The 14,059-nt window shown below is 30.8% G+C and overlaps 4 protein-coding genes across 4 annotated transcripts in view; all 4 read right to left on the reverse strand.

Annotated features, from left to right (window-relative positions):
• Positions 1–107: 107 nt before the first annotated feature.
• LOC124427379 (U-scoloptoxin(01)-Er1a-like) lies at positions 108–1,645 on the reverse strand. Its single transcript, XM_046970249.1, has 3 exons — positions 768–1,645; positions 478–684; positions 108–380 (listed from the first exon to the last, which is right to left on the reverse strand). The coding sequence occupies exons 1-3, from the start codon at positions 867–869 to the stop codon at positions 162–164; spliced, it is 528 nt and encodes a 175-aa protein (XP_046826205.1). The 5' UTR covers positions 870–1,645; the 3' UTR covers positions 108–161.
• A 2,048-nt stretch (positions 1,646–3,693) lies between these two features.
• On the reverse strand, positions 3,694–7,157 carry LOC124427505. Its single transcript, XM_046970498.1, has 2 exons — positions 6,824–7,157; positions 3,694–4,043 (listed from the first exon to the last, which is right to left on the reverse strand). The coding sequence occupies exons 1-2, from the start codon at positions 7,155–7,157 to the stop codon at positions 3,694–3,696; spliced, it is 684 nt and encodes a 227-aa protein (XP_046826454.1).
• A 2,187-nt stretch (positions 7,158–9,344) lies between these two features.
• Positions 9,345–10,746, reverse strand: LOC124427424 (protein lethal(3)malignant blood neoplasm 1; the record flags this gene model as incomplete). Its single annotated transcript, XM_046970328.1, has 4 exons — positions 9,345–9,860; positions 9,948–10,175; positions 10,257–10,388; positions 10,614–10,746. Coding segments are annotated over 4 exons (972 nt in total), but the record flags the coding sequence as incomplete, so codon positions are not given.
• A 3,079-nt stretch (positions 10,747–13,825) lies between these two features.
• LOC124427429 overlaps positions 13,826–14,059 on the reverse strand; it is a 1,097-nt gene continuing 863 nt past the window's right edge. Inside the window, exon 3 of the mRNA XM_046970337.1 lies at positions 13,826–14,059. This exon is cut by the window's right edge and continues 344 nt beyond it. The gene's annotated coding sequence lies outside the window, so the exon portion shown is untranslated.

Genomic DNA, 14,059 nt, shown 5'->3' on the forward strand with positions numbered 1-14,059 from the left:
TTTCTCTTTTTTTATGTTTTTTTTTTTTTTTAATATATTAGAGCGATATACGTATTGAAGGCAAGCGTATGTAGCATACAAAAGTTGCTGTTCTTATTTCGTCGTTTCTTGTTCAACGTAGGAATAGAGAAGTTAGTTTATCGACGTAATTAAAAATTTCGTCAATGACGTTGTGACGATCCTTGTCGATTTAAAATTCTCGAAGTTCTCGTGAATGGTTTGGTTATCTCTGGCTCGACATCAGCATTTATTGGAACAGATCTGGTAGTCTCTTCTTCGGTATTTTCTTCCTCCTTACCAATCTCCTCGTTTAAGCTGTAATATTTTTCTGATTCCTCGCAGGGTATCGATTCTTCCGTTCGCGTACATACGAAAGTGGCCTTATAAGGAGATAGACCAAAAAAAAAAAAACAAAGAAGAAAATAAAAAAATAATAATAACGAAATAATTTAATAAGAATAATGTAAATATAAGTACCTGATTGAAAACCGTTTCTGAGGGACAAATGAAACTCCATTTGGCGACATTTCTCGTTTGTGGTAGACAAACGTGAAATATTTGACACTCATTTTCCATATCGGCGTAATATCCATAAATTCTGTCTTTACAGGAAAATGTGTCCACGATGTTATCTCTTATGAGTGTAGCATTATCCGGTAATTGTAATCCACCTAATTGATTTTGCTATATGAAAGAAGAGAAATAACATGTTAAAATAACATGTCGATATATCATTTATTGATAATATCGAAATATTCTTTACTAACTTTAAACACGGGTGTTGGTCTTTTGGATTTTGGTTGTTGAGGAAGCGCGTTTATTACTAATACGAAAGCACAAAGAATTTGAATAAATATGAATTGATTCATCTTGTTTGTTAAGTTTTAAGATATAAGAAAAGGAATAGCTTGCGCGTATTCGATTTCAATTTATTGATTTAACTTATTTGATGGTATTTCTTTTGAGATTTTTGGAAGTTTTACCAGCTTCTTTCTTCGGAGGTCCTGAAGTGACTGGAGATCCGAATCGTAGAAGGGTGTTATATAGCGAAGCGAGGATAGGGATCTTGAATATTGTATGAATGGCCAATTCTCAGTACGTCCGAATTAGTAAATTCTTCACGTTTGGTCTGCCAATGACCAATGACCATCCAGACGTTCACATCATCCTCGAAGGCCCGATGCAAATGGTCCGAACGTTCGATGATGCGGTGTCTTACGTTCGACGGTAAATAATTCGTCTACTTAGAATTAATATTTATTGTTGGTCGTACGATAATCAAAGGAGTAAAACGATTTAGTCGTTCGTGATTACCGAATACGTCGTCAAGAAATTCCTTAATGGATCGTTGACACATTTGTTTCTAAACTGTCTAATCCGTTTAGAGACTCTACGCATATTCTATCAGATATTCTATCATTTTCATTTTTATTCATAGAGAGTACGACCTTGACAGGAGCGAGTCGACTCCTTGCATTTAAGGATTATATTTCGATCTTTCGGGCACGATTTTTCAAAGCCACCAACGGAGATTCATCGATTACGAAATCGGAAACGACGTGGACGTAAGTAAGTACTGATTGCGATAGATTGAGTGAGAACAAATTGTATTCGTTTTTTTTTCTTCCCTTAATATTCATTTTTTATCCTGTTTTATTTGAAAAATATGTGTATATTCACTCACATACACACACACACAAATATATATATTTATATAATTATTTTTTTGTCTATGATATCAACAAATTTTCAACTACTATCAGCTGAGCTTGGAAAAGCACTAAGTATTCATGAAATATGTTATTATTAAATCTGTTTAAGTCGATTATAATTTAGTAACGATCCTAGTTCGTCCACGTGTTTAATATTTTACTACATGTGAAATTATTCACGATTTTTTAACAATATACGATACGACACGGTGATCCCATTCCACAATTTGGCTTCTTTCCAAACGTGAGAAGATAAAGACGTAAGACGAATTCGGCCGTCGAAATTCGAGGGCAAATCCGCCAGGCCTCATCTTCGTTAAGGCCGCATCACGGCCACCATTTCTTCGGGATGTGAATACTTAACAATTCTTTTGGGTCCTCGCGATTGTGAAACCGTACCCACTTCTTTTCCCCTTTTTGTGGTCATCGACCATGAGAACGACGAAAAATATTTGATGTGACGAATTCTATGAACATACATAGATCGATTTTCTTTCTTTTTTTTTTTTTATTTTTTTAAATTCGATAATGTACAGCGCTATTCTTTTGTAATTGAATTTCGATAATAAGTTATTATTTGTACATCAATTAGTTATTACAAATATACTTATTAAATTAACATACTTTTCTACATTTGTCGAAACATTAACATGTATTTGTATAAAGAACATTTCGGCTCGTTGACTTAAGATAGATCGTCTGCATTCTAACGATATTGACAAAAATGCTAATTAATCGATTGACTCATAGACTCGTAAGGATATAAATTTTTAATCCTTAATTAAAATGATAATGATTATAACGTCGATTATTACTCTTTGTTGCTTTTTTTCTTTTCCTTTTTTCTTCTTTTCTCTTTTTTCTTCTTTTTTCTTGTTCTGTTAATAGCGATCGTTTAATAAAATTTATTCTCTTGTTCAGAAAGGGATGATTATCCTCCAAGTAACGAAACTAAAGGTGCGTCGAGAACGCTCTAATCTTTTACTTTGATCGCACGTGCGAGAAGGTGAACAGCCTGATTATATCGTTGGTGTTTAACGATTCCAAATGCATTTTACTTTGGCCACCGAAGAAAAATACAAAGAGAATTTAGAGATACACGATTACGGCGCTCACTAACCATGTGGTGAGTACAAGTTACTTATATATACATTTTTCTTTATTTCTGTCGATAAAACAGAGTAAATATTTTTTCTTTTTCTTTTTTTTTTTGTTAAGGTAAATAAAATAGAAACTATGTAAACAATAATTAAATATTTATTATAAATATCTTTTTTAGTAGTTTAAAGGTTGTCGAAACGAATTGCATTCGTTTCTATTGTAATATGATAACAAATACATAATAATATGATCAAATATACGTATATCTAGCAAGATATATTATTGTTAATTGGAATAAAAAACAAAAAAGTAAAGATGTAAAAGATGTATGTATTTAAGTGATAAAAAGTGAAAATATGACGACATTAGGGCAGGTACACATGAGTAACTTTGGTACGACTGAAGATTCATGTGATAACGAAAAGGGGGAAATGAAAGAGAGAGAGAGAGAGAGAGAGAGAGAGAGAGAGAGAGAGAGAGAGAGAGAGATTGAGAATAAGAAAAAGAGGCGAATGAAATCGATTGGAACGATATACTGTTAATAAGTTAAATAAATAAATAATTTTAATATAAATACATATGGAATATACGATTTACCTAGATTTCATTGAACTTGATTTATCAAATTGTCCAACGAACTTGCGAGAAAGAAAATAAAGAGAGAGAGAAAGAGAGAGAGAGAGAGAAAGCTAATAAAATCACGAAATCGTAAGAGATTTCAATGATCTTTGTCATTTATAGCATTATCTATTGAAAATGAAGGAAAAAAGATCTTATAGAAGGACTATTGCAAAATCAATATAAACAAAAGCATTATTGATTCCTTCTTTTTCGAGTTTGCCTCGTTTATCATTCTTTCTTCGTCATCATCGTTGATAAATTACTCCTGAGGAACGTACGAGCTATAAACGATATCCTGAGGCGAATCGTTTGACGATCTTCCCCAATAACCACCATGATGATCGTCCTCATGGTCGTAATGGTGTTGGTGTTGAGCGTGCTCGTAATAAATTACTTTAGATGGTTGATGATTCTTTTTAAGATCGATCCAGAATTTAGTTGCGTTCATGATGAAGCTTATAACCGCTATTACGAAGAGCTTTATTTGCAAATGCGTCGAAATAATTTGAAGGAGTAACGCGAGCTTGGCCTTGAACATCATCACTAAGGCCATCAGCTTTTGCATATGCTTCTTCTTCTTCTTTCCATGTTTCTTTCTACGTGCTTCTTCTGAAAAAGCGACATATAATGATCGTTTTTAATTTTATCGATGTCGTTGCCGATGAATCAATTTAAATTTATAATATTATATTTATATATATAAATTTATATATAAATTTATATATAAATTTATATATATATAATTTAAATTTATATATTTAATTTAAATTTATATATATATATAAATTTATATATAAATTTATATATATAAATATAATATTATAAATTTAATTATAAAATATAAATTTATATTATATATAAATATTTTTCTCATTTCACAGATGACCAGAATCCGTAAAACTGATAAATTATTTGCTTTTTTGAGCATCGATATTAGCACATCGATGTCAGTATCCTCATTATTAATTTATATCGGAAAGCGACACGATGTTTTATCGAACGCACGATCGAAGCTATAAAATAATTTAAAAATCCTTTTGATGTATTGAGAATGAACACATATAAAATGATCAAGTTTGTTCTTTAAAGTACTACTTAGTTTTTTTTCTGTACCATCCATATTTTATTTTCGTTTCCATGTGATTATCGTTAATTAATTCACTGTTACCTTCGTCATGAAATAGAATAGATTTAATATTTTTCGCAATCGTAGAATTTTCGAAATCTTATTAAATTTAACGTTAAATCGTCGTTTGGATTGTCAATTAAGTTAATTAAAAGAATAGGACGAATGAGATAAAATATAATTAATATATGTTTTAAGAATTATTGAATTATATAGAAGATTTATATATTTTTTGTCGAATAAGAAGATTTAAGAACAATGGATAATAAGATAAGCGAAGGATACAAATGTAATGTGATGACTATTCTCCTCGACCGCGATATAATAAAAATTGTACATTAAGTTGCACGGGAAAAGGGCTTGAGTAAACTGACCCCAAAACCTTCACCTGGACCACGTTTAATTCGTCTTACGGATCACGTACATTTTCATCACAATTATTATTCATGTATTCTCTGAAGGCTATGTTTTTGAAAATGAATTTGTTCAATATCGTAAAAACCACGTTAATCTATTAACGAATGATAATCTATTCACGATTTTTCTATTTCAGTGATTAGAATTTCTACGTTAATTCAACTTCTCTCTCATTTGCATTGATACGGAAAATCTTTCATGAAGTTTCACGTTACATTATCTCTCATAATTAATTATTAAAAATGATTTTTCTCGTTTTTTATATTTTTAACCTATGACATACTTTTAGTCATTATATATTAAGCTTTATATATTCACGTATCACTTTTGATAATAAGCAAATAAGCATGATATTTATTAGACGTACGTCTTTTGAAAAAAAAAAGAGAAAGAAACACTATTGCAAGAATTACATGAAATTTTTCATTCAAAGCGTTAACAAAGAAAAAAAGGAAAAATAAAATACCGTTAGTATCCCATTCGATAAAGTACGATATTAAATGAAAAAAAAAAAAAAAAATAAGATCATCAGTCTTGGACATGGCGAACGATTATGATCGCATGATCGGAGTGAATATCCAGGATTGTGCGTTTAGATATCGCATGTTAATTCGTAATTAAAGGTTATTGCCGATTATCCTCGAATGTTTCCAGAAGGAGTTTCAATTGCAACGTTTACACGGTAGAGTTACGATCTGTGCGTTTTGTATTAACTCTTTATGGACGAACAAGGAGCATGAGTTCGTTGACCTTGAACATCGATCGAGTATACAAAAGCGATCTTTAATGTCAAATTTTCTTCCTATTTTATAATCTTGTCTCTTTAATTTTTAAAAACGTTAATTATTTTTCTTAATATCGATCGATTGTACAATAGAACAGTAGAACGAAATTCAGCGAAAATCCCTCGTCAAATCAAGGACAATCCGTAATAAATAACGAGAACAATCTGAGAAATCAATGGTCAATAGCTTAAAAATTGTTGGCGTTAGCTAGTTCAGTTCAGTTCGTTTGCCAAATCAAATAGATCAAAGGTGAGATTTAATAATTCTAATGAGAGTGTCGATCATCCTGGATATATGCATATGTATATACGAGAGATTGTTAGGTCTTTCAGTTAATTGCAAGTAATTTAAAATCCGTGTCAGGGTTGTGTCACGTGTCCCAGAGCAGACAAATAATGAAAGAAGGTGGAAGCAGAATTTGAACGGACTAAAAACTAATTTTCTATTTCAACTAGGCGCGAAAAGGCTATAATGTCAAATGATTGGGACACGACGAAAAAAAGAAAAAAAAAAAAGAAGGAAAGAAATGGGCATCTAATGGAAGATAATAACGTAAATGGGAAAGAACAAGGTGGAACTCACGAGGTATACCGATCAAACTAATTCTCGACTTCGTTAGGTCCGCCAATAAGCAGGGCGATTTTAAGGTCGGTAAAAGTTAGCCGACTTTTTTGTCTTTAGAAAAAGGGGAAGGGGAAGGTGAGGAGAAACGTGAGTCTTAAGAAAGAAACACGGAAGAAAGTTGATGCTAGGCTATCAACAATGTCGTTCCTAGTGCGTGTCGCTGAATCGATTAGCGATTAGAACGAGGAGTGAATTTCTAATCTACAAGAACGACCGGGTCCGTTCAAATTATCTCACGTACGCGCGAACCCGGGAATTTTTAAAATGAAACATCAACGATATCGTTGAGTTTCTTAAACATTAACTAATAATCTATTTCATCTTTTTTTTTCTTTTAAAGTGTTATTCAACGGTGCTATCAACGTTATCGTTTCAAGGGTTGACAGGGAAGAAAATGAAGGGGGAGGGAGAAAGGTAGGAAAGGAAAAGATGCTCACCCAATGCACGACTGTCTACGCCTGCTTTTCGTTCGGCGATTTCCTCCTCATCCTCTTGGAGTTCCTCTTGCACGTCGCTTACGAACTCAGCGATGAAATTTCCAGTTTGCTCAATGACCTCGCTCATCGGTGGTTCACTTTTCTTTCCAGATACTTCAATTTCGATCCTGTCAATGTCCCTAGCAAGTCTCTTTCTCAGGCAATTGCCAATGTTGTCCTCGAAGACGCACTCTAGGGTGTTTCCTTCCCCTTCATTTTGGGTTACAGCCGAGACGAATGCGGTAGAAAGGACAATCACCCCAATGATTGATAATAAAATCATAGAATTCCTCATAATGTCTATCCTTTTCTTCTTCTGTCGTGTTTTTTTCTTCTTACGTACGCGTCCTACGTATATAAACGTACTCGGTATACGTTGACTGAGAAAATTAAACGAGAGAGAGAGAGAGAGAAAGAGAGAGAAAGAGAGAGAAAGAGAAAGATAAAGAGATAGAGAGAGAGATAAAGAGAGCACACCTTCAAATTCCTTCCCGTTCTTCTTCGTAATTCAGCCTCTTCCGTAAATTTTTTTTTTTCAAGTTTCCTTTAGCTCTTCAACTTTTTATATCCTTGGGCAACGTGTCACAGGCACGGAGTGCTTGTTCAAGGTGCGTGGTTCGAGCATATATGAGAGTGAAGCCCCTTCCCCTTGAACTTGATCCAATCATTGTGAACAGAGACATACTCGCCTTCTTTCTGGTATCCTCTTCGTCCCTACCCCTATCCTTTGTCCCACCTTTGGTCACTCGTTCTTCTTTCTCTTTCCTTTTTTTTTTCATTTAGTCTTTCTTTATTTTCATCTTCTTTTCTCTTTACTCCTTTCTCATTCACATCGTTCGATATTTTTCGTCCTTTGATCTATCGTTTATCGCCGTAAAATTTTCATTTATGATCATCGGGGATCATAAAAGAATTCGATTATGAGATCAGACGGATCGGGAGAGCTGACGAGTTTCGAGTTAATATACGAAAAATTTATAGGTGTTATAGCTTCACGTTCCGTTCAGATATTCATTTGTAATTCCTATTCCGATATCGCATTAACTTTTCAAACACAAGAAATAAAATATCAAAAAGTAAAAAAAAAAAGAAAAAAAAGAAAATTATTTCTGTCAAAATAGGTTGATTGCGTTTTCGTTACCGATAGCAAATTTATATCTTGACAACTATTGCATACATTTTGATTTCTTCCTTTTGCATACATTTGGTTATTTCTAAATTGTATATGATTGGAATCGTGAATTTTTGAGATTATAAAATCTAAATAAATACTTAGTCTTTTCCTTTAAAATTAGTTTTTCTGTTTTGTGTCACCTAATCCGTTTAAAAGACACGCCAGAGTTAGAATATGCAACCTGGTACACGTGTTTGGTGAGTACGTGGTCCGACCACAGAAATTCTGCTTGAACTACAACAGGATGCTAATACAACCCAATTTCTTACATCTTCCGTCTTTATCGCTATTTTAAAACTAACGCCAAATCGTAGAGAAATCGTTACTTTCCAATCGTATAGTAACTCGAATATTTGCACAGGTCATTGTTTATCAATTAAAATAGAAGACATTTCAATTCATTGTCATTTCAATTCACGCATTATAGTATATCTATTTCTTGTCATTTTGGAGTCATTCGTTAAGGGTCAATAAACTGTGTATATTAACTTTGTTATATTTTTTGTATTTATTTTAAGTATTTAAGTTACACGTAAGTAATGTCTAGTTGATTTGCGTAACACTGAAAATGTCATGCTCGTCAAACGTACAAAGACCCAGTACGAGTTTGTAATACAAGAACCGTCACGATTCATCGCGAGTCTTTTACAAGTTAATATGACACTAATGAACATAAGTAAACAATATGAAAGATTCATTTTCGAACACGGTTGTATGTCTCTTTCTCTTTCTCTTTCTCTTTCTCTCTCTCTCTCTCTCTCTCTCTCTCTCTCTCATAATAATAACTCACTTCTCTTTTCTTCTTTTTTATTTATTATAATTTTTATTTATATATAAAAACTTGTATCTTTGAACGTAGTAATTAGATCAACGTAGTAATTAAATCAATTGACTTAACGATAAGATTTGTTAATTTTATCCTTGTCATTTAACTTTAATCATAGCGTTCAAGTAATTCGCTGACTTTTATAGAAAACAAAGAATCTAACAATATATTTTTATATTATCTTTTATATTTCATTAATCTTTTTGTTAAAGAAATAGTCATATAATCGTCTTAAATGAAATAGTTCTTCGATGACTACTTTTAATAGTATACATTTTATTTTTATACGAATGCGTATTCTTAATCGTATTTATTTGGATATTATTAAAATTTCTTTTGATAATGTTTAGATATTTCCGTTATGTAGAACGGAAATTTCGATAAAAATATCGAAAGTTCTTAAAATATTTTCGTCATAATCATAAAAAATTTGTTGAGATTTTCTTTTTTATTTTTATTGTTTTTTTATTTTTTACATCAATCTATGTATTTGAAATGAAAAAAGAAGAATACATATATTTATGAAAAATACCAGAGAAAGGAATAGCCTTGAAGCGACTGATCTCTTTTTTTTGTTTCGTTTGATTGTGGATGAAAAGTGATATTCGGTTGATGACCGAATTTGTTTGACACGTATTTGACTCGTGTATCGACGCCACTTTCACTCCATGATCGATAATTGCCAATTTTATCGCCATTACGATAACCAGTCTCCTGATGACCGTGCGAAATTATCGAATAATTGAAATAATAGTAGAGATCGTTAGCCATTTTCTTAAGAGAACTGTCTTTGAGAATAATTTCGTTCTTTTTAGTATCGTTAGAAATGATTTTTTTAATAGAGTTTATCATCATTTCTTTGACAACGCGTTCCATCTGTTCGTTTTCTTTCTTATCAATCGGAATACGATTAATATTTTGAAAAATTTCGGACTTTTTTTGAGACTCGTTTTTCTTTGTTAAACTTGTTCCGTTGTCTTCTTTCATGGAAGTATTTTCTACAAATTAATGATATAATATTAATTTATTAAATCCAAATGTTTTATACTTTTAAAAATAAATTCTCGTTATATTTTTTTCCCAACCTGTTTTCTTCCTATGTTCGGTCAATATCTTCATCATTTCTTTTAATATCGGTTTAATAATTTTTTTCTCAATCAATGGTTCAGCATCTTTCGCAAGAATTTCATTCTCGTTTACTTCTAGATTCTTAATAATCGGAATTTTACACCCACTGCAAGATTTCGTTACAACTTCGAAGAGTTTTTTGGCAGCTTCAGGTCTATTCTTAAAGATCTCTCGTGCGTCTTTCACTTCAAAATATTTCGATATGATTATGAATAAAACCTGGATAAAATGATTTAAACAAAATAAATAAAAAAAATATTACTTACGACTTGTTATCTTTCGATTTCTCATTTTGGTTATGATAAAATCTCCATTCTTATCAGTGGCATATCCAGTCTCGTGATAAACTCCATCTGCCGTTATAAAACCGTATTCACCAGTGATAATTCCGTTAACGTCTTGATTCGAAAGAAAATTTGATTGATTTATTGAGAGAATTATAACATAAAAATATTATTCTTAGAGGATAACTAATTTTATATAGATTAATATTTTTAGTTATATAGTTGTATACATATAAATAAAATAGTTTATATAAACTAAAATAAGATAATAGTTAAAATAAGATATTTTATAGATTAATAATTTTTTGTTTTTCAAGAAAAATATTTTTCCTTAAGTACCTTTTTTCTCATATCTATGTTGAAAATCGACAATGCTAAAGGAGAATTCGTAAGGTCTGTTTTCGTAATATGGATCTTCGATCAAAGTACAGGTTCTTGTAAATAAACACAAAAATAGAAATGTGAATGTCAAATTTTTGTTTAACAATGAAGAAAAGTATATTGACGAATGAAAACGAACGAATGAAAACGAACAAACGAATGAAAATAACATCTTGCGAGATAGAAGAGATTGTCTAATGGAACTCGCGAGACTAAGTGCGTTCGTCAAATAAATTCTGCGATGTGCCTTGACGTTGTGTTGTAATCGAACGTATGTATGTAACGAAGATTACAACAGAGATTATTCCGTCTACAATATTTTACAGGATATAAAACGAAGAATACGTAGAGAGTAGAGGGAGGAAAAGCTCACTGAGAGAAAAAAAAAGGAAAGAAACGCCAGACTCCAGCAAGGTTTTTCTTCGCGATTGCTTTCACGTGTTTAGTAACTAACATCGTCCATAGAAAATTACACAATGATAGATATTAAATCTTAAAGATCGTAAATCTTGCAAATTGATGTCAAGCATTCGCTAAATTTTTTGAAATCTTGCTGCTGTTTTCTTTTTTCTTTGTTTTTTTTTTTATTATCCATTCTTTCTTCCTCCAAAGAAAATATATTTTTTCAATATTGCAGCTTTTTTCTACATTATTTTTTTCATAAATATTTAATATTATTTATTTTAATATTATTTACTTATTAATTCTCAATAGTATTTTGTATATTTTGAACGATAAAGGTCGTCTCAAAATATTTTTTATAGATTATAAGAAATGAAAAGGAGTTTCGATAATTAAAAAAATAAATAAATTCAATTCATCTTGAACGTAATTCAAACGTAATCGTAAGCTCGCTTTATTTCTTTGTTCTATCGATAAATCAAGAATCGTGAGCAGAGGATTGATGTTCTTGGTGATTAAATCAACGATTATCTAAGCACTGACCTTTAAATCGGTATTTATATCGATAGTATACAATATCGAGTTCCGTGTCTGTATATCTCTCTTTTGATCTACCTTCTATTATTCTTACGTATTTAATTAGTTCCATAATAAAACTCGAATGAAAAATTTTGTGACATTCGTTCAAATGTGTATTATGGAAAGTGTAAATACTTACGTCGGATATATTTCGTTTTGAACAAATGTAAATAAAAAGTAATAAATATAACAATGTTGTTAAAAAAGGTAAATTACACACTCACACATACACACACACACACACATGCAAGAAATTAATAAATTATGAATAAGATTATTAAATGTTGCAAGGCACGAACATATGACTTCGTTCATACTTATGAATATTAACTATTACGTCTAAACGAGGAGAAAGTAGTTTCTAAGCGACTAAACTTCTTCGTTATTGTCCGAGACCTCGAAAGCGATTCGATGACTATTTTTGACGTATGTATATACATATACGTTTCTAAAATTTTTCGCAATATTTCGTGTGCTTGATGAATGATACAATCAAACGTTCTATGAGAATTAAATCATGTTTCTCTTCTTTTTTTGTTATTTTTTGTTATCTTTTGTCATTTTTATTTTTCCTTAAATTTTTAATATCATTCGATATTTATTTACAATTTTAAATAAATGTCTCGTAAAATAAACATTTTATAGGAACCACTGACAGAATTTTTGTAATTGATTTATTGTCAACTAATTACGAGGAATATGAATCATATCCAATACTATTTAATTATTTTTTTAAACGTTTAAGAATTTTTCTCTTTAAACGGATTATGATATATAGTATACAGTATATAGTATAATATGTGTATATATGTGTGTGTATATATATATGTATATATATATATATATATATATATATATATATATCTACACACATATATATATAGCAATGTAATTGTGATCCTTATCGAATCATAGCTAATCATACTAAATTGTAATACTATTCATACTAATCATACTGAATCATACCTAATCAATTTATATAGCAATCACCTTTACATAGGTAACAAATTGAAGCTTTCCTATTTTTTAGGGAACGCTATTTTTTTTGTTTGCTTATTTATTTATTTATTTATTTTTTTTTTATAAACATTTAAATGTTTGAATTTTTAACTCGTAACTATGTATGTAGAAACGTGCATACACGTCGAACAGTTTAATTATTATTTATAAATTCAATTCGTTCTTTCGCTTTGATAGTCGTTCAAGAAAGTCCACACTTTCAAAAGTAGATGCGTGATTAAAAGAACTGACGAATGGAAAGTAAAAAGAAAAATTTTAATCATTTCACGTACCTATACTTACATACACGTGAATATGTACTTAAGTATATAAGACGGAAAAAACAAAGTTTCTGTAAAATTTAAATATCTATGAATCCTAGATAAGAGTAAGTAATTCCGACATATAAGATACATACATAACATATATGCAAGTTGGTATCTATCTACATACATGCATAAGCTTTAAGCGTGCAGTGAGTAGTTTAGAAAACGGTATGTCGATGCAATTTGTATGGCCAACCATCGATACAGTACCGATGATAGTGGCATACTAAAAGCACCTATGGAAGGTGGGTTTCTGGCACATGTAAGTACGTCTTACGAATAACGAGACATTCAAGAATAAATTTTATATTCGCGGGTGCTTTTAACCATAGTATTCTAAAAAAAGAAATAAAATCATAAAATTGGAAATTCTTACTTTCGGATATTTAAAATAGTCTGCTTCTTATTTATGTCGAGATGATTTAAACGCAACATTGACATACATTTGATATTTTATTTTTAATATCGCGAAAAAAGTATATCTACGAAGGGATAGATAAGGAGTGGGACGGCGAAGACAGAGAGAGAAGAAGGAAGGGAGGCCAATAGGCCATTTTCCCTAAGATTCTAATTTCGATTTCAATGCCAAAATGAACGAGAGAGAAATCAGTATACTATACGTATATATCCCTTCTCATCCATTCAGAATTTGGACCAAAATGCCGTTACTTACTTGTGGCCTTAAGTAGGTCAACCGGCATCTCACTATCGAATATACCGAGTATAGTTATTCAATCAAATCTAAGAACTGGAACAAATGTTAGTATCAAATGTTTTCGAAATATTTTGGAAAGAGAAATCTTTTGGGAACGTACGGTTTATTGATGTACTTATTATTATCTCATCGTGTGTTACTTTTTTCATTTTTTTTTCTATATAAAATGTGATACAAATTAATTTACATATAATTACATATTATAACGTTATTTCGATTATAGGATATTTATATATTTTTGCCTTACGGCTCTTGTCTGTATGTACATAATTAATATATCTTTAATGGATGAGGAAGCATAAATTATGATAAAATACTTGATTTACATAAATCTATAATGGTGAATATATGGAAATAAATATTAATAATGAAAAAAATGCATA

Source organism: Vespa crabro, chromosome 10, assembly GCF_910589235.1.
Source record: "Vespa crabro chromosome 10, iyVesCrab1.2, whole genome shotgun sequence".
Lineage (NCBI taxonomy): Eukaryota > Metazoa > Arthropoda > Insecta > Hymenoptera > Vespidae > Vespa > Vespa crabro.